This window comes from Lepidochelys olivacea (assembly GCF_965140295.1).
Source record: "Lepidochelys olivacea isolate rLepOli2 genome assembly, chromosome: 20".
Taxonomy (NCBI): Eukaryota; Metazoa; Chordata; order Testudines; family Cheloniidae; genus Lepidochelys; species Lepidochelys olivacea.
The window spans coordinates 18,544,810-18,562,105 of NC_140430.1; the positions used below are offsets into that span (position 1 = coordinate 18,544,810).

Consider the following 17,296-nt stretch of genomic DNA (forward strand, 5'->3'; position numbering starts at 1 on the left):
GTAGCATGGCCGTAGGTGATGTGGTGGGGGTACACAGGGCTTGGCTTCTCTTGCTGAGGCATCGCTGAGGCCACCGTTTCAGGGGAGAAGACATGAGGCACGAAGGAGGCAGCTATGGGCATTGTGTTTCCATGAGAGCTCACAGCCAGGGCATCATGGTAGGCCATGCTATGGGCATTCTGCTACCTTGGTGTCCTCATGGTATTAGAGAGACAGGGTGGGTGAGGTCCTGTCTTTTAGCTGGAGCCTGGTATTTCATGCTCAGGGCACCGTGGTAGAGCATGCAGCTTGCCACCATGATGGCTTTGGCATTCCTCTGTTGGAAAAACTGGGGCCGGTTCAGAGAAGGCCTCAGAGAGCAATTTTGGGCTCTGGACACTTGCCTTTAGTCTGGGACACAGGAGGGCTCAAATCAATTTTGCCAATGGAAGCGAAGCTTAGGCAGCAGCTTGACCACTGCCAGTCAGTCCCCGACTCTGGGGAACCAGAGCTGATGCCACAGGGCAAAGGGAGATCCAGCTTCCAAGCCAGACAATTTCAGAGTGGAAACAGTGGTGCCGAGTTTGCCCAGCGAGAAGGGTGAACCCCTGGAGCAGCCTCCCGCGGAGCAAGACAGGCTGTGCAGCAACTGGAGTTTTTACATCCAGACGGGGGAGTTGTCTTTCTAAACACGCCACTCTAGTGCAACCACAAGGTATGTGCTGGGTCGGCGAATTGCCAGATGGAGTTCTCTGGCCTGGTCCATACAGCCGGTTGGACTAGAGCAGGGGTTCTCAAACTTCATTGCATTGCGACCCCCTTCTGACAGTAAAAATTACTACACGACCCAAGGAGGGGGGACCAAAGCCTGAGCCTGCTTGAGCCCCACTGACCTGGGTTGGGGTGGGAAGGGATAGCGGGACAAAGCTGAAGCCCAAGGGCTTCAGCCCCAGGTGCGGAGCCTGTAACCTGAGTCCCAACTTGCAGGGCTGAAACCCTCAGGCTGAGCCTTGGGTGTGGGGCTCGGGCTTTGGCCCTGGGCCCCAGCAAGTCTAAGCCAGCCCTGGTGACCCCATTAAAATGGGGTTGCAACCCACTTTGGGGTCCCAACCCACAGTTTGAGAACCACTGGACTAGATGATCCAATGGTCCCTGAAACTTTATGAACCTATCAAGGCCTATGAACCCATGAGCATATGAGATGCCCTGAAACTGATCCTCCTCTCGACCCAGTCAAATGCAATTCTGAGACATCAATAAGCGAATCACTCCTGTATTTCTGTTCAGGGTTGGGATTTGTTTTATCCACCCTCACCTTGGATCATCAGAAATGCTTTTGTGCCACTTCCATTGACTGGTTTATTATCTGTGCCAGGCCTCGCACAATGAGATTGATCCAAGCCTAGAGCTCCCAGGCATGACTATGATACAGACACTAAATCAATAAGAAAGGTTCACGCACTGCCAAAGTTTTTCACCCCAGAAACAAGGGGAAGGAGGAAACCACCGCTCTTTTTCAAAAATATGGAATTGGGTGTAAATGTAAGTAATGTCAATATGAAGCATGTTTCCCTGGATAAAATCAGTTGTGTTTCTGGTTAGTTTGGGGCGTTTTTTAAATCCTCTCTTAAATTTTTTTTCCCTTGCTTTTCTCTGCTAGGTTTTATTTTTGTTGTTGTTGTTTTGTTTTTTTGGTTTTTTTTGTTTTGTTTTTTTTTTGTCGTAAAATGTTAAATAAAAAAATATCCTCGGTAACAATCGTGAATGCTCACGCCCCCCCCCTTCTGAAACGAAACCCAGAGAAAGAAAACAACCATTTCCATTCCCATCTTGGCCCTGAGTTGGGCAATCACAGAACCTCTTTGTTAAAAACAAAAAAGATTTTCTCTTATTTTTATTTGCTTTGTGTGTGTGTGTGTATGTGTGTGTGTGTGAAGTTCAAGAATCCCAGTAAAAATTCCCAGCGAGGTTGGTTTTTTCCCTTTTTTATAAAAATAGATTTTTTTCCCATTTTTTTGTTGGTTTTTTATTATTTCTGTTTTCAGCCTTTTCTATTATTATTATTATTTATTATTATTTTATTTCATTTGTTCGTTCACGAGCTGAGAGAGGAAGCCCTGCTCCTTTCCCCCTCACCCCACCCCTTTTTGGCAACAAAAAAACAACCGTTCTTTAGGAAATAAATTAACACAGGGGCGGGGAGGGGAGGTTGAGGGGGCGGGTAACTTTCTCTTGCTTTTCAAATGGGTTCAATCCATTTATTTAAACATCCCTTTGTGCCCCCCCCTCCCCATTTCCTCATTTTTCTCGGGGCAGTTTTGGAAAGAAAGCAGGGGCAATCTGAAGACTGCGTGGCAGGGTGGGGGGGCAGCAGGGAAAGGGTAAATGCTGCCTGGGGATCGGGGCTCTTTAGGGGGTGCAGGGAACAAGGAGGGATCCAATTTCTAGACCAATTAAGCAGCCCATATTTCAATGAGACGCAGGCCGCTACGGCTCAGCACCTCCAATGGTGTCAAAGGGGGTTAGGCACCTAAAGGGAGGCACCTAACCTCAGATCCTCAAAGGCACTGAAGCTACAGACCTAACTCCCACTGACATCAAACCCCCCCCAGGCACCTCTCTGCAAGCAAGTGCCTTTTAAAACGCGGCCCCTAAGCCTCGGGCCCTGGAGCACGGTTCTGAAGGGTCAACCCGCGGATTTGATACAACAGCCCAGTCACGTCTCCTGGACGGCATGAATTGCCAGCAGCCGACGCATGCGTGAGGCTCCAGCCACCCATGCAATGGCCACCCTGGGGCTGGGCTTATCACCACGGCCCCCTGGAAACGCAGTGCGGCGAACGGCGCTGGGAGCAAAGGGAGGGCGCACGGACGCTGTTGGAGCCAGGCAGGTGTTAGGGTGACACCGGGGCGGGGGGTCATCAGCTGTGGGCCCTGAACCCGGGACCTTGCATTGTAAACAAGGGTTGCTACCACCTGTTAACCAAGTAGGCATAGGCTCCTCCACCTCTGTGTGTGATCCAGCCACCACTAGAGGGGGACAGAGTGCCACACGGAGTGGGCATGGCCTACCCACCAAGTGGGTGTGGCATTCGCAGAATGGGCATGGCCTTTGCACTAAGTGGGTGGGGCTTGTACTAATGCCCTGCTTTTGGCGCTAAGCACCCACTGGCCCCAGGGACCGGGTCCTTTGGACTATGTGGCCCTTGTGTCAGGGCCGAGCTGTCGGCAAAACCAGTGGCTCTTGAGTCGGGGCTGGAAGAGACGCATGCCTGGATTTTAAAGACACCGGTCACCCGAATGCCCCCCCCACACACACACACCAGCCTTGCCAGGATCGGGGCTTTAGTCAGGAACGAGCCCCGGCTGGAGTCACTCGAGCTGAGGTTCACCGGCCCCGATCCCCCGAGTCCGCCCCTGAGCCCGCCCCAGCTGGGTGAAAGCAGGAGTCCGCTTTGCAATGGCAGATGGCACCATGGCCCTTCCCCGACAGCCAGGCTGGGACCCCATGTTCTGATGGCGAAGGGAGCGGGGGCTCAGGGGAGCATTTTACCCCCCAGCAACTCAACAGCAGCAGCCCCTCCCCACCCCACCCCCTGCCCAGTGCTAATTGGGAATAGCAGCCCCGACCCCCAATAACGTCTCACCCATCTGCCCCCCCAGCCCAGGGGTGCTTCTTGATCACCACTGAGAGCCCTGCCAGGAATCCCCTCCCCACACATGTGGGTTGGGGGAATCCAAGGGGGAGAGATGGGGGACAATGTTGGGGGGAACCTCAGGATGGCTGTTAGAGGGGCCAGGATGTAAAGGGAGGTCCAGGGGGACCGCAAAACGGAGGGGCCATTGGAATTCAGCACATAACGGGGGTCCCCTCTCCTGCCCCCGCTGGGGTCCTCGCAATGCCATGGGGCACAGTTCCGGGGGGGGAAGCATGGGGAGGTCAGGCTTACGTTTGCCTTGCCTGTGGGCGGGGTGGGACTCCGGCGCCCCCTCGATGTCCCGTCACAGCTCCCTGGCAGCTCATTTCTCTTCACCGAGGCTGCGAGGCGTTCATTTCCTTCTGATCCCCCCCAGGGGGCATCGCACGCCATCCACGGGTCACTCGCCATGGGACTGGGGGGGACGGTGCCCGCCACAGGGCTGGGCACCATCGCTCGCCATCGGGGTCATCGGGGGGGAAGATGGTGCCCGCCATGGAATTGGGGAGGACGGAGCCCACTACGGGGTGGGGGACGATGCCCGCCATGGGGCGGGAGGTTCTGGGGGAGGGGTTGTCTTTCTTTCCATCAGGTCGGGGTGTCGAGGGGGGGGCTGCCCAGTCTCTGCCATGGCTCCTCTCTCCTGCCCTCGGCTCGGGCCCTCGCTCAGGCCTTGTGCTGCTTGCTGGTCTTGAAAGAGACCTGCAGGATGCGGTCGCCCAGCCGGTACCCGTTGAGGCTGGCGATGGCCATGGCCGCCTCCTCGTAGTTGGTCATGGTGACGAAGCCGAAGCCCTTGCACTTGTTGGTGGCGAAGTCGCGGATCACCTTGACGTTGGTGACAGCGCCGAAGGGCCCGAAGAGCTGCCACAGGACGCTTTCGTCCGCCTCCGGCGACAGGTTGTAGACGAAGATGCACCAGCCCCCGCTGGAGGCGCCCGTCAGGTTGACGCCCGCCAGGCTGGTCATGCTGTCGATGGTGATGGGCGAGAACCTGGAGATCAAGGACAGAGGACTACCTTGGGTGTAACGTGGGCATCGGCGCGGCGGGCGGGCGTGGGCTGGACCGGAGCACAGCACCCGCCCGCCCTGGGCACGGGGAGCGGGGACCCGCCTGCCCGGGGCACGGGGAGCGGGGTCCCTCCTTGGCCACCACCCCAGGCCTGGTGCAGGGGGCCCTACATTCTAGCCAGCCCCTAAGATCAGCTCCGGGGGGCAAAGGTTCGAGGGAGGCAGCAGAGCCTGGGATCTGGATTCAAACTCGCTCTCGCCTGCAGCGCCCTCCGCCCCTCCCCCACCGCAATTCCATTGGGAGGGGGCCAGACCAGGATTTGAGCCCCCACCCCCGGGCATGGCGGCTTTGGACTGCGCTGCCCTAACCCGGAATCGGGTTCATCTCCCCGCTCTGCCCCAAACTCCCTGGGTGACCCTGGCCAAGCCACTGGCGCTCTCTGGGCCTCAGTTTCCCCACATGTGCAATGGGGATAATGATCCTTCCTGGGTCTATTTCGATTGTAAAGTCTTCGAGGCAGGGACTGTCTGTCCCTGGGTCTGGGCAGTGCCTGGCACAACAGGGGCCCAGGTCTTGTTTGAGGTCTGAGGGGGGCTGGATCTCGGGCGGGGTCTCTAAGCCTAATAACAAAAGCAGGTACCAGGCAAGGCAGCCAGTGTGGCTGGGGCCAGCTGTGTGTGTGGGGGGGGGGGGGGGGCTCTGACTCGAAGGCCCCTCTGGGCATGTTCCCGCCCGGGCCAGCTGTGGGGGGGGGCTCTGACTCGAAGGCCCCTCTGGGCACGTTCCCGCCCCCACCACCCGCACACCGACCAGGCTCTGAAGAGCGTCAAACCCCAACCCAAGGGAGGGGATAATTGAGTGACGCGTCCCATGTGTCCCCCACCCCCCGCCGGACTCCCAAGGCCCTGACACCCCGGGGGTGGGGGCTGGGCATTCTGCACTGGCCAGCTGTTCCCATGCGGGGGGGGGAAGGGGGTTGTGATTATGATTTAAAAGAAGACGCCACAGAATTGACCCCCAAAAGTTCTTTCCTTTCCAACAGCAGGCCTGAAATGGAACCAGGCCCCTGGCATCCCGCTGGCCAGGACCCCCGCCCCAACACTCCACCCCAGGCACACAGGGAAGGGATCTGGTTGGTGGCAGAGCCCAAGGTCCCAGGGGGAGATGGGGGAAGTTGGGGGGGGTCTGTGCTGTCAGGCTGGGCTTGGCAGGGGGGCTTGGGGAGGGGACGGGCAGTACGGGGGGGCTAGTTAATTCCGAGCGCTGGTGGCTGGGGCTGGGGGGGATGGGGGGGGCTCGTTACCTCTTAACGCCGTAGGCCATGTTTAGCAAATTGTCCAGCCTGTGGGAGGAAGACGGAGAGGAGAGGAGAGGCCGCGGTTAGTAGCTGACCCTGTAAAGCGGGGAGGGGGGCCCTGCGTGGTCCTCTGGCTTGGTTATGGGGCAGAAAAGGGCCGGGCACCGCGTGTAGATGGGGGATGTGTGCGACACCGGCTGCATTGCCCATGGGAGGGCACCCGGCTGCGTGATGGCTGCCCTGCATGTGTTTGCACGGCGGCCGCATCACACGTGTCAGTGCACCTGGGTGTAGGTGAGAGTGCACACGCATTCACGAGGGCTCTGTGGCACGTGTAAATGCACACGCATGCACAAGGATTGTGTGGCACGTGTAAATGCACACACATGCATGAGGATTGTGTGGCACGGGTAAATGCACACGCATGCACGAGGATTGTGTGGCACGGGTAAATACACACGCATGCACGAGGATTGTTTGGCACGGGTAAATGCACACGCATGCACAAGGGCTGTGTGGCATGGGTAAATGCACACACATGCACGAGGATTGTGTGGCACGGGTAAATACACACGCATGCACAAGGGCTGTGTGGCACGGGTAAATACACACGCATGCACGAGGATTGTTTGGCACGGGTAAATGCACACGCATGCACAAGGGCTGTGTGGCACGGGTAAATGCACACGCATGCACGAGGATTGTGTGGCACAGGTAAATACACACGCATGCACAAGGGCTGTGTGGCACGGGTAAATACACACGCATGCACGAGGATTGTGTGGCACGGGTAAATGCACACGCATGCACAGTGACTCTGTTGCATGTGTTACACATGTGCCTGGCAGCATGAATGTTCCATGTAGCACATGCTGCATCCATGAAGGCGTGTGTGCTTCACACACATGCGTGTTGCCTGGCCACGTGTGGCAGTTCACACATGTGGGCTCAGGAGCTGTGTAGGAGTTATTGAATCACACGGCATGCTACGTGTGGCTGCTTAGAAGAGACGTGCAACACGCATGCCGTGTGTGCGCCACGCGGCATTGCAGCGTGTGGAATAGCCCACGCACCCCCTGCAGGGGCTGCACACACAGCACACGGGTCCCGCTGCATGCATGATGCAGGCATGATGCACACGGACACTGCTGGATGCACATGCATGTTGCATGTAATTTTTTTCTCACACTCAGGCCAGCAACCCCCGTGGACACAAACTCGTCCGAGCGGTTCGGCCACGGGTGGCGCACGCAGGGAGTGGGACACGGGTCACGCGTGTGCGGAGGCTCTGCCCGCGGGGCTGTATACACGCTGCAGTCCTGGCTTGGGGTGCATGGGGGGGGTCAGGCCCTATTATACTGTTGTGGGGGGTTAATTTTAAAGCTGGAGGGTTAAATATACAAGGAAAGCAGGCTTGGTTCCAGAACTGGACCTAGCTGGAGACAACGGGGGGCTGAGGGGGATGGGCGCCTGTCTGGGGGTGAAGGACTGGCTGTTTGTGGGGGGGCCTCAGATTCAGAGCCCCTCATTCCCAGGCTGCAGTAACGAAGCCCCTGATGTGTGAGAACATTAAAATGGCGGGGGGGGGGGCGGAATCTACTGAGATTGGGAGGGGGGAATTACAGATGCCATGGCAACCCAGGCACCTGCCCCCCGCCACCCCCCCATGCACCCAGTATGCCCCTCTCCCCCCACTCCCTCTCCTTATGGTTGAGACAGTTGAGGTCCCTGAATCGCCGGCTCCCCAGGAATGGTCTCCACCACCCCACCCCGCTCATTTGCTGCCCACCTAGCCTTGATGCCCAGGGCTGAGATGCAGCCACCTCTGGGGTGAGGCAGGGGGTTGTTTCTCCAAGGATCCCTCGAGTCCCTGCACAGGGTGCCCTGCCCAAGATGCCACCCATTACCTGCCTTTCAGACGGGCAGATACGGCCAACAGTGTCCCAGCTGCCCCCTTCCTTCCTGCCCCACAGAGCCAGACCCCCCGGCCGGCGTGCACGGACATCTCTCCCTCGACACCTGGGGATCCAGCCCCATTGCTGGGATGCAGCCGGCTCTGGGGTGGGGCCTGGTTTTCTAGCCAATGCCGCATGACAGATGGCGCCAGGCAATGGGGGAGGAGCCCAGCCCTGGCAGGAGTTTGGGGGCAGGACGGGATTTCAGCCAGGATGCCTGGGTTCATGCCCCGGACCCCAGCTACTAAGAACTGAGTTTTATATCTCCTCTGCAAGGTGGTGCCCCCCCCACCCCGGCCCAGCAAGTGGTGACTTCCCTGCTGCCAATTCAGCCCCTTGTGGGGGTGTCTCCCATCCAAGTCCTATCTACGGCCTGACCCTGCTTAGCACTGAGCTGTCCCCACCGCCCGGCTCTGGGGACCGGGCCCCCCCCAGGGGTCCCAGACGGTTCACACCTCTGTGATGGAGCCAGCGCCCATGACAGCGGGGGCAGGGGTGACAGCAGTGGACGGGGGGAGAGAGGTGATGGGGAGCCCCCCAGCCCCAGCAGAGACAGAGGGGGTGGGGGTGGGGGTGGGGTGCCCGGGGGAGAGGTACCCAGGGGGGTCATTTCACAGTCCCCGACCTCGTCACGGGGCAACCAGGACTAACTGAGCTGTGTGCAGAGATGGGTGGGGCTATTGGCAAAGGGGTGGGGCAGGAACAAAGGAGGTGGGGCTCCTAGTTTAAGGGGTGGGGCCAATGGTAAAAAGGGCCACAAGGGGACATGCTAATAGAACAAGGGGAGGCGTCAGCAGCAAAGGGGGAGGAGTTACTAGTGAAATGGGAGGAGCTAATAAGAGGGGCTGGGAAAGGTGCTAACCATAAAGGATGAGGGGGTGGGGCAAAAGGGGAGGGGTCATGGGAAGGAGCTAATAGTAAAAGGGGCGGGGCCAGGGCACAGGAGGCGGGGCTACTGGCGAAAGGGCAGGTGCTAGCAGTAGGAGGGCGGAGCCAGGGCCTGAAGGGGTGGGGTGACCCGGAAAGGGGCGGGGCTCCCAAGCAGAGGGGCGGGGCCAATGCCCTGGGGCGCCTCACCTGAAGCGCTGGGTCTGGTGGTGCAGCGGCCCCGTGTAGCGCCGCGCCGTGGTCTGGTACAGGTGGCTCAGCAGCGCCTGGCCCGTCTTCTGGCTGGGGTTGTTGGCGAACTTGACGGTGATGGGCTCGCTGGCCCCCAGCGGCTTCTGCCCGTTCAGCCCCTTGATGGCCTCCTCCGCCTCTATCCTCTTGTCGAAGCGGATGAAGCCCACCCCTCGGGAGACGCCTGGGGGGGGGAGCGCAGCCAGGTCGGGGGGGGCTGGGCTGGTCTCAGCGTGGCGCCGAGGGGCACCGTGGGGCAGGGGGCTGTGGGGTCAGTAGCGGGCCCTGTGGGGCAGGGGGCCAGGGTGGGGCTTGGCAGGGGATGCCGTGGGGCGGAGAGCGGAGCAGGGGGTCAGTGAGGGGCACCGTGGGGCAGGGGGCAGTAGGGGGTGCTGTGCTGCAGGGAGCAGGGGGGTCAGTAGGGAGTCCCGTGGGGAAGGGGGCCAGTGGGGGAGTGCACCATGGGACAGGGAGCGGGGCAGAGGGACAGCAGGGGGCATTGTGCTGCAGGGAGTGGGGGAGTCAGTAGGGGGTGCCGTGGAGCAGGAGGTCAGTGGGGGCTACTGTGGGGCAGAGGGCCAGTGGGGGGGCACCACAGGACAGGGGGCTCTGAGCACTCATGGGTGTCCAGGTGATTTTTCACAGCAGCCTGGGCCCATCAAGATGAGGATCGTCCCCCTCCCCCATTTGGGCCAAATCAGAGCCATGGGTCCGTCCCCCCCAGCCCATCGGTCTCCAGGCCCAGATGGGCCCATAGGTCTGACCCGGGGGGGGCATGGGAGGGGCCGGAGCAGGATGCTGCTGAAGTTGCCGGGCCCCACTGATCCAGCCCCTCGGAGAGAACCCTGGAGTCCGGGCTCCCACCCCCCGCCCCGGGAGCAGGGGGCTCCCAGCCGCTACCTGTGACCTGGTCCACCAGGATGCGGGAGGTGATGATGCGGCCATACTGGGAGAAGAGCTGCTCCATCTCCTTCTGGCTCATGCTCTTGGGCAGGCCGCTCACGTACAGGTTGGCGTCGCGGATGGAGGCCGAGCTGGGCCGGGCGTAGGAGACCTTGTGGGGTGGGGAGGGGTCAGACGGGGGCGCCAGGGAGACAAGAGGGGGCAACCCCTCCACTGCCTCGCGCTTCGCCCCTCCCCTCCCCGGAGTCCTGGCGCCCAGCCCCCTGCTCTAACTAGGCCTTGATCCGAGCTGGGGGCAGGATCTGTGGTGCTTCCTCCCCCCCGACTCCATGGGTCTGTCTGTTGCTGGGGGGGGGGGTTCCTGGCTACCCCCCCAACCCCTCCCTGTCTTTGAATCCAACCAGCTCCGTCCCTCCATCCCCTCATCCGCCCCCATCCTCATCCCCTTCTCCCCCCCAACCTCAACTCCAGCCACCCCAGCCTCATCCCCTCACTCCCCAGCCCCCCAGCCTCATCCCCTCGTCCCGCCCCCCCCAGCCTCACCCCCAGCCCCCCCAGCCCCCCGCTCACCTTGATGGTTTTCATCTGCAGTTTCAGCCCATTCAGGGTGTTAATCGCTTTGTCTGCGTCATTTGGGTCCACGTAATTCACGAACCCGTAACCTAAACTCTGCCCTGGGGGTGGGGAGAGGAGTGAGTGGGGGGGGGGTATTGAGCCCCTATCCGCACAGCTCTGCCGGTGCCCCTCACTCCCGACCCCTAGCCCCCCGCTACCCCAGCCCTGCCCCCCGGGCTCTGCCGGTGCCCCTCACTCCCGACCCCTAGCCCCCCGCTACCCCTGCCCCGCGCCCCAGGCTCTGCCAGTGCCCCTCACTCCCGGCCCCTAGCCCCCCGCTACCCCTGCCCCGCGCCCCAGGCTCTGCCAGTGCCCCTCACTCCCGGCCCCTAGCCCCCCGCTACCCCTGCCCCGCGCCCCGGGCTCTGCCGGTGCCCCTCACTCCCGGCCCCTAGCCCCCCGCTACCCCTGCCCCGCGCCCCGGGCTCTGCCGGTGCCCCTCACTCCCGGCCCCTAGCCCCCCGCTACCCCTGCCCCGCGCCCTGGGCTCTGCCGGTGCCCCTCACTCCCGGCCCCTAGCCCCCCGCTACCCCTGCCCCGCGCCCCGGGCTCTGCCGGTGCCCCTCACTCCCGACCCCTAGCCTCCCGCTACCCCTGCCCCGCGCCCCGGGCTCTGCCGGTGCCCCTCACTCCCGGCCCCTAGCCCCCCGCTACCCCTGCCCCGCGCCCCGGGCTCTGCCGGTGCCCCTCACTCCCGGCCCCTAGCCCCCCGCTACCCCTGCCCCGCGCCCCGGGCTCTGCCGGTGCCCCTCACTCCCGGCCCCTAGCCCCCCGCTACCCCTGCCCCGCGCCCCGGGCTCTGCCGGTGCCCCTCACTCCCGGCCCCTAGCCCCCCGCTACCCCTGCCCCGCGCCCTGGGCTCTGCCGGTGCCCCTCACTCCCGGCCCCTAGCCCCCCGCTACCCCTGCCCCGCGGCCTGGGCTCTGCCGGTGCCCCTCACTCCCGCCCCCTAGCCCCCCGCTACCCCTGCCCCGCGCCCCGGGCTCTGCCGGTGCCCCTCACTCCCGACCCCTAGCCTCCCGCTACCCCTGCCCCGCGCCCCGGGCTCTGCCGGTGCCCCTCACTCCCGGCCCCTAGCCCCCCGCTACCCCTGCCCCGCGCCCCGGGCTCTGCCGGTGCCCCTCACTCCCGGCCCCTAGCCCCCCGCTACCCCTGCCCCGCGCCCCGGGCTCTGCCGGTGCCCCTCACTCCCGGCCCCTAGCCCCCCGCTACCCCTGCCCCGCGCCCCGGGCTCTGCCGGTGCCCCTCACTCCCGGCCCCTAGCCCCCCGCTACCCCTGCCCCGCGCCCCGGGCTCTGCCGGTGCCCCTCACTCCCGACCCCTAGCCCCCCGCTACCCCTGCCCCGCGCCCCGGGCTCTGCCGGTGCCCCTCACTCCCGACCCCTAGCCCCCCGTACCTGTGATCTTGTCCCGGACCAGCTTGCAGGACTCGATCTCCCCGATGCTGCCGAAGAGGCTCTTGAACTCCTCCTGCGTCATGTTCTGGGGCAGGTAGTTGACGATGAGGTTGGTTTTGCTGTCGTCGGCCGCCCCATTGGCGCTCAGGGGCGGCCCGTTGGGGAGGCCGCTGTTACTGGTGGGGCCGTTGGACACCTGGGTCTCCATGGTGCTGATTATCTGCTGGAGACAAGAGGGGGCAGGGGGTGATCGCTCTGCAGGCAGGGGGCGCTGTGTGGGGCAGGGGGAAGGAGGCACTGGATGGGGGGGTGCTGGATGAGGTTAGGGGGATCTGTGGGGGAGGCGTGGGGGGAAGGGGAGTGCTGCCAGGGGGAGGGGAGAAGGGGCTCTGTGTGGGGCAGAGAGAGGGGCTGGTGGATGGGGTTAGGGGGCACTGTGGGGGCGAAGGGGTACCTCTTGGGGGAAGGGCCCTGAGTGGGACAGAGGGTGATGGATGGGGTTAGGGGGTGCTGCGTGGAGGAGGGACGCTGTGTGGGGAGAGGGGACTGATCCAAGGGGGCACTCCACGGGGTTGGGGGAATTCTTCAATGGGGGAGATCTAGCAGGATGCCCTGGCGTTCGCTGCCACCCCAATGGGTCGCCAAGCGTCCTGGTGCCAGGCCGGTTCAGCCCCGGGGAGTGGAGACATCGCGGGGCACTATGGACAGACAGATGGACACACACCCTCCCACCCACACTCAGGGAAAAGCCAAGGGACCGGGGAAGCTCTGTTGGCAAACCCCGGCCAGGCTGCCAAATCCAGAGCCCAGGAAACCCGGGGATGGAGGGACCGACTGCTGGGGGTCACAGACAGCTGGGCCGAGGGGCACAGACAGACAGACAGGCCAAGGGAGACAGGCAGCCAGGCCAGGGGGAAGGGACAGACAGACAGGCTGGGAGAAGAGATGGCTGGGCCAGGGAGGGGGGACAGACAGACGAGCCGAGAAGGGGAGACGGACAGACAGACAGGGAAGAGGGGACAGATGGCCAGGCCAGGAAGGGACAGACAGCTGGGCAGAGGGGACAGACAGACGGTTGGGGGGCAGATGGCTGGGCCAGGGAGGGGGGACAGACAGACGGGCCAGGAACGGGGGACATACAGACAGACGGGCAGTGCGGGGACAGACAGTCAGGCCAAGGAGAGACAGACGGCCAGGTTAAGGGGACAGACAGACAGGCGGGGGGACAGACAGACAGGTGAGGGGGGACAGACGGGTAGGAGGGGACAGACAGACAGGCAGGGGGGACAGCCAGATGGGCAAGGGGACAGACAGAAGGGCGAGGTGGGACAGACAGACGGGCGAGGGGACAGACACGGGGCAGAGGGGACAGACAGACAGGGGGGACACAGACAGTCCCAGCTGCTCTAACACTTTGGGGAGCCAAGCCCCCAAATGCCTCCCCCCCCCGTGCGCTCCCTGCAGCAGGACCCCTTCCCCTCCCCCCACACGGAGCAATGAGGAGCCAGCTCCAACCCCCACCCTGGCCTGGTTATTTCTGCCCCATCTAGCGTGGGAAAACCAACCCCCTCCAATGCCCCAATGAACCCCGAATCAGCTGCCCCCCCTTCCTAACACCCCCGTCCCAGTCCTGGCTGCAGCCAGTGCTCTTAACCCTGCCTCAGCCACCCGCCTCCCGCTCCGAGGACGCTGGATCCTCCAGGCCCGGCTGCCCCAGGTCTCCCCCCAGACCCTCCCCTTGAGACACTGATCCACTTTCCAATGCATTCGCCTGCCCGGCTCCTCTGGGGGCACCAGATCTGCCTTCCCCTAGCAGCCAGAAACCGCCCCACGTCCAGCCTTGGTCTGTCCCTGTTTGCTCTTGGGCCCACGCCGCCCTCGCGCGCCCCCCACCCTGGGGTGTACACAGAGCACTCAGCTCCCCGGTGGCCTGCATCCAGCCAGGCTGAGCAAACCCAGCACTTGCAGCGCCGCCCTGGCTGCAGGGAAGGTGCCTTGCGTCGACAGCCTGTGGCTCTAGCCTGACCTCCAGGCCGTTCCTTCCCCCCGGACGCCCCGTGTGGAGCCCGAGGATCGCACCTAAACCAGCCTCAGGCAGAGACCGGGGGGAGCCAGGAGCCCCCGACACCGCCGCCATGGCAGGGACATGCCCAGATACTCCCAGCCCCACACTGCAGAGGAAGGCGAACCTCCTCCCCACCCCCTATCTCTGCCAATCTGACCTGAAGAAATTCCTCCCTGTCCCTGATCGGGCAGCCAGTCTGACCCTGAGCAAGCCCCACCAGCCAGCACCTAGCGATAGGATGCTTCTCTGGCTGAGCTCTGACGCTTTAGAGGAAGACTAGGGGGAGGAGGGAAGACAGGATCCATCTGCTCAGTTGCACTGTGGGGGAAGGGACAGCCCTTCCTGACCCCTGCAGGCAACCGGCTGCAGGCCTGAAGCATGAGGTTGGATTCTAGCCATTGCCTTAATGCAGAGCCGGGAGCGTGCGGAGGGAATGCAGAGATTCCTCTTCTCATTGTCCGTGATGGAAGGGGACGAACAGTGGGGCTGACAGATTCCAAGGCCAGAGGGGACCCCCATGACCAGGCCCTCCCCCCCCCCCGGCTGTAGAATCGCTCCCAGAAGTGAGAGATCATCTTTCAAAGCCCCCCAAGCGATGGTGAGTCCAGCCCCTTCCCGGGAAGCAGCTTCGCCACATCATCACCTCCCTGTGTCTTATTCCAGGGCCGGATTTATCTACCTTCAACTCCCAGCCACTGACCCTTGTCAACCAGACTGAAAAGACCTTGTCCCGCACTCCAATCCAGCCTCCATCACCAACGGCCCTTTAATCGGCCATGAGCCTGCTCCATGGTCAGTCGCCTGTCCCTGCAGCCATCCTGCCGCATCCTGCTTCGTGAGTCAAGGAAGCACAGGGCAGATCCCAGGAGGCGATTCCCATTCAGGGGGCATTGACGTCCCTCTGGTGAGACCGGGCCAAGCCAGGGGGAAAATGGCCCTGCCTGCAGCTTGTGCAAAAGTCCCCAAAGACGGGAGGGGTCGTGGCCCATCTGATCAGCCAACATTAATGTCGGTGAAATGCCCCTCAGCGATGCAGGACCCCGGAGACATCCCCCTTTCTCAGCAGCTAGCAGGGGGGAAGCAGGATCGGGGTATGTGACTCGGGGAGCCAATTTCCTCAAACCCATCTCTCGTATCCTGCGCGCGGCCCGGAGGTGCAATTCCAGCAGCAGGAGGTGCCCAGTGGCCTTGTGCCCCTGGGTGCTGAGTGCCCCCACCGGAGAGCTGCCCTCATTGAGCCAACAGCAAGGACAAGCCCGGCGCATGGATCCAAGACTGCGGCCTGCTGGGCCCCAAAATTCAGCAGCCAGATCAGCGCCACAAACCGATCTCGGCGCGCCTCCTGCCGCCCCGGGGATGCCTGCAGGAGGCCATGGCTGTATCAGCTTCTCCTCCTCGGTTCTGTCAGTCCCCCGGCGGCTCCGTTAGGGATCCATTGGCCCGAGCCGTGCCGCCCCATGCCGCAGCCGCGCGCCTGAGGGAGAAGGGGGTTGGAAACCGTAGCCCGGCGCACTGAGGGGACACGGCACCGGAAAGGCGAGCCCGTTCTGCCGAAACCGCCCTGGTGGCAGCAAGGACTCGACGGCCGCAGGGGAAACGGGGAAGGCTGGATCTACGCCAGGGGCAGTTTGCCGGTGCTGCTACGCCCCTGCTCAGCAGAGCTCTGCCAGCCAACGGTTGCAATGTAGACCCGGGCTGAGATACCTTGGCCAAAAATGGCACCGTTTAACCCAATTGCATGGGCGACACAAGGCCTTTTCCTTCCAGCACACGAGCGTCCATCCCCACGTGGCATTCCCCAGGCGCAGGGCCTTTTGATTCACCCCCTACCTTAGTCCAAATTCACTTTCCGGGATAGACGAGGCTGGGTCTGTGTTAGAGGCTTTTGCCAGCATAGGGGGCCTGGCAAAGTGTCCCTAGCAGGGATGCTGCCAGGCTGGCATCGCTCTCCCCAGCGCCCCCGAGTGAAATACGCTAGCCCGGCAAAAGCACAGATCGGCTGGTGTCACCGGCTCTGCCCTAGGGCTTTTGCCAGCTCGTCTGGGTCGGAGCTTTTCCACGCTCCCGACTGACCAGCCGGGCTAGCAAAGTTCTCCCCTGGGCAGCTGGCCCAGGGCATGTCTGGGATACCTAGCAAATCGGACCCGCGAAGCCACGCGGTTATACCCGGGCAAATTCTGTGCATCCACCGGGCCTCACACTCAACCCCCGCCCCACAGCTTAGGGCCCGAAGGAAGCCGCCAGGGGCTGGGGTGTTTGGCCAAGGTCACGCCTTCCCCAACAGCTGCAAAAAGCGTCCCAAGGGACACTACTGACCCCCGCCCTGCCCCCGGCCTAGGATTTCGATTTGATCAGGAAGAAGCAACCACAGTGCCCCCTAGCGCCATGCAGGACCAACTGCGAGGGGAGAGCGCCCCTTACGGAGCCCCGGCCCCGCTCCCTGCAGCACAGCGCCCCCTAGCGCCGCTCTGGGGCATTGGGCCAGCGCGGATTGCCAGGGGAGGGCGCCCCCTGCTGAGTCCCCCATCCCACTGACTACAACACAGCGCCCCCTAGTGCTGACCTGGAGCACCAGGGCCAGCACTGGCTGCCGGGGGAGCAGGATTTGGCCCATGGCAGATGGCAAAGCCTGCAGAGCACCCCCACACTGCCAACACCCTGCCTGCCACCGACCCCTCCACCCCCACCCTGCTGCGCTGGGTGGCCCCTGCAGCTGCTCTGGTGTGGCCGTCAGCTCCCTGTCGGGTTATTGATCCGTCCATCGATCTCGACATTATCCCCGGCCCCAGGCCAGACACCAAATCCCTCGGCGGTGAACTACCAGCCAAACCGCACCCGGCAACGCTCCTCAGCCCCCTGCTGTCCCAGCCCTAGCCCCCCGGAGCAGACATCCCGCTGCCTTGGTGTGGAAGGCGGGAGATCTCTCTGGGGTTCCTATGCGTCCCCCCAGCACCCTGGGAACTGGAAGCCCCTCCGTGGCCCCCCTTGCACTGGGGGTCATTCCCAGACCCTGTTGTGGGGCTGGGTTTGCGGGTCCCTCCTCCCCACCCCGACCCAGACCTGTGCAAACCCACCTGAATGCTCCCCTCGCCCGAGGGCCTGGGCCCCAGGGAGTGTGGGGGGTCCCAAATGCAACCTCCCTCCACGTGTTTTTACCCATTGGATCCCCACTTCCCTCCCCGAGCTGAGATAGAACCCAGGAGTCCTGACTCCCAGCCCCGCCCCACACCTGGTGGACCCCAGACTCCTTCTCCTG

At 62.9% G+C, this 17,296-nt stretch overlaps 1 protein-coding gene across 6 annotated transcripts in view; it reads right to left on the minus strand.

Annotated features, from left to right (window-relative positions):
• Positions 1–3,603: 3,603 nt before the first annotated feature.
• The window catches only part of ELAVL3 (ELAV like RNA binding protein 3), a 42,941-nt gene continuing 29,248 nt past the window's right edge, over positions 3,604–17,296 (minus strand). For 2 of the 6 annotated variants that reach the window (XM_084610185.1, XM_084610188.1), the window contains 6 exons: positions 11,976–12,198; positions 10,534–10,637; positions 9,961–10,114; positions 9,019–9,244; positions 5,993–6,031; positions 3,604–4,692 (listed from right to left, as the gene is read on the minus strand). In XM_084610185.1, coding sequence (XP_084466311.1) covers positions 4,344–4,692; positions 5,993–6,031; positions 9,019–9,244; positions 9,961–10,114; positions 10,534–10,637; positions 11,976–12,198 — 1,095 coding nt within the window. In that variant the 3' untranslated portion in view covers positions 3,604–4,343. The remainder of the gene's footprint in view (positions 4,693–5,992; positions 6,032–9,018; positions 9,245–9,960; positions 10,115–10,533; positions 10,638–11,975; positions 12,199–17,296) is intronic. The other 4 variants (XM_084610186.1, XM_084610190.1, XM_084610189.1 and 1 more) reach the window with 4 other exon arrangements.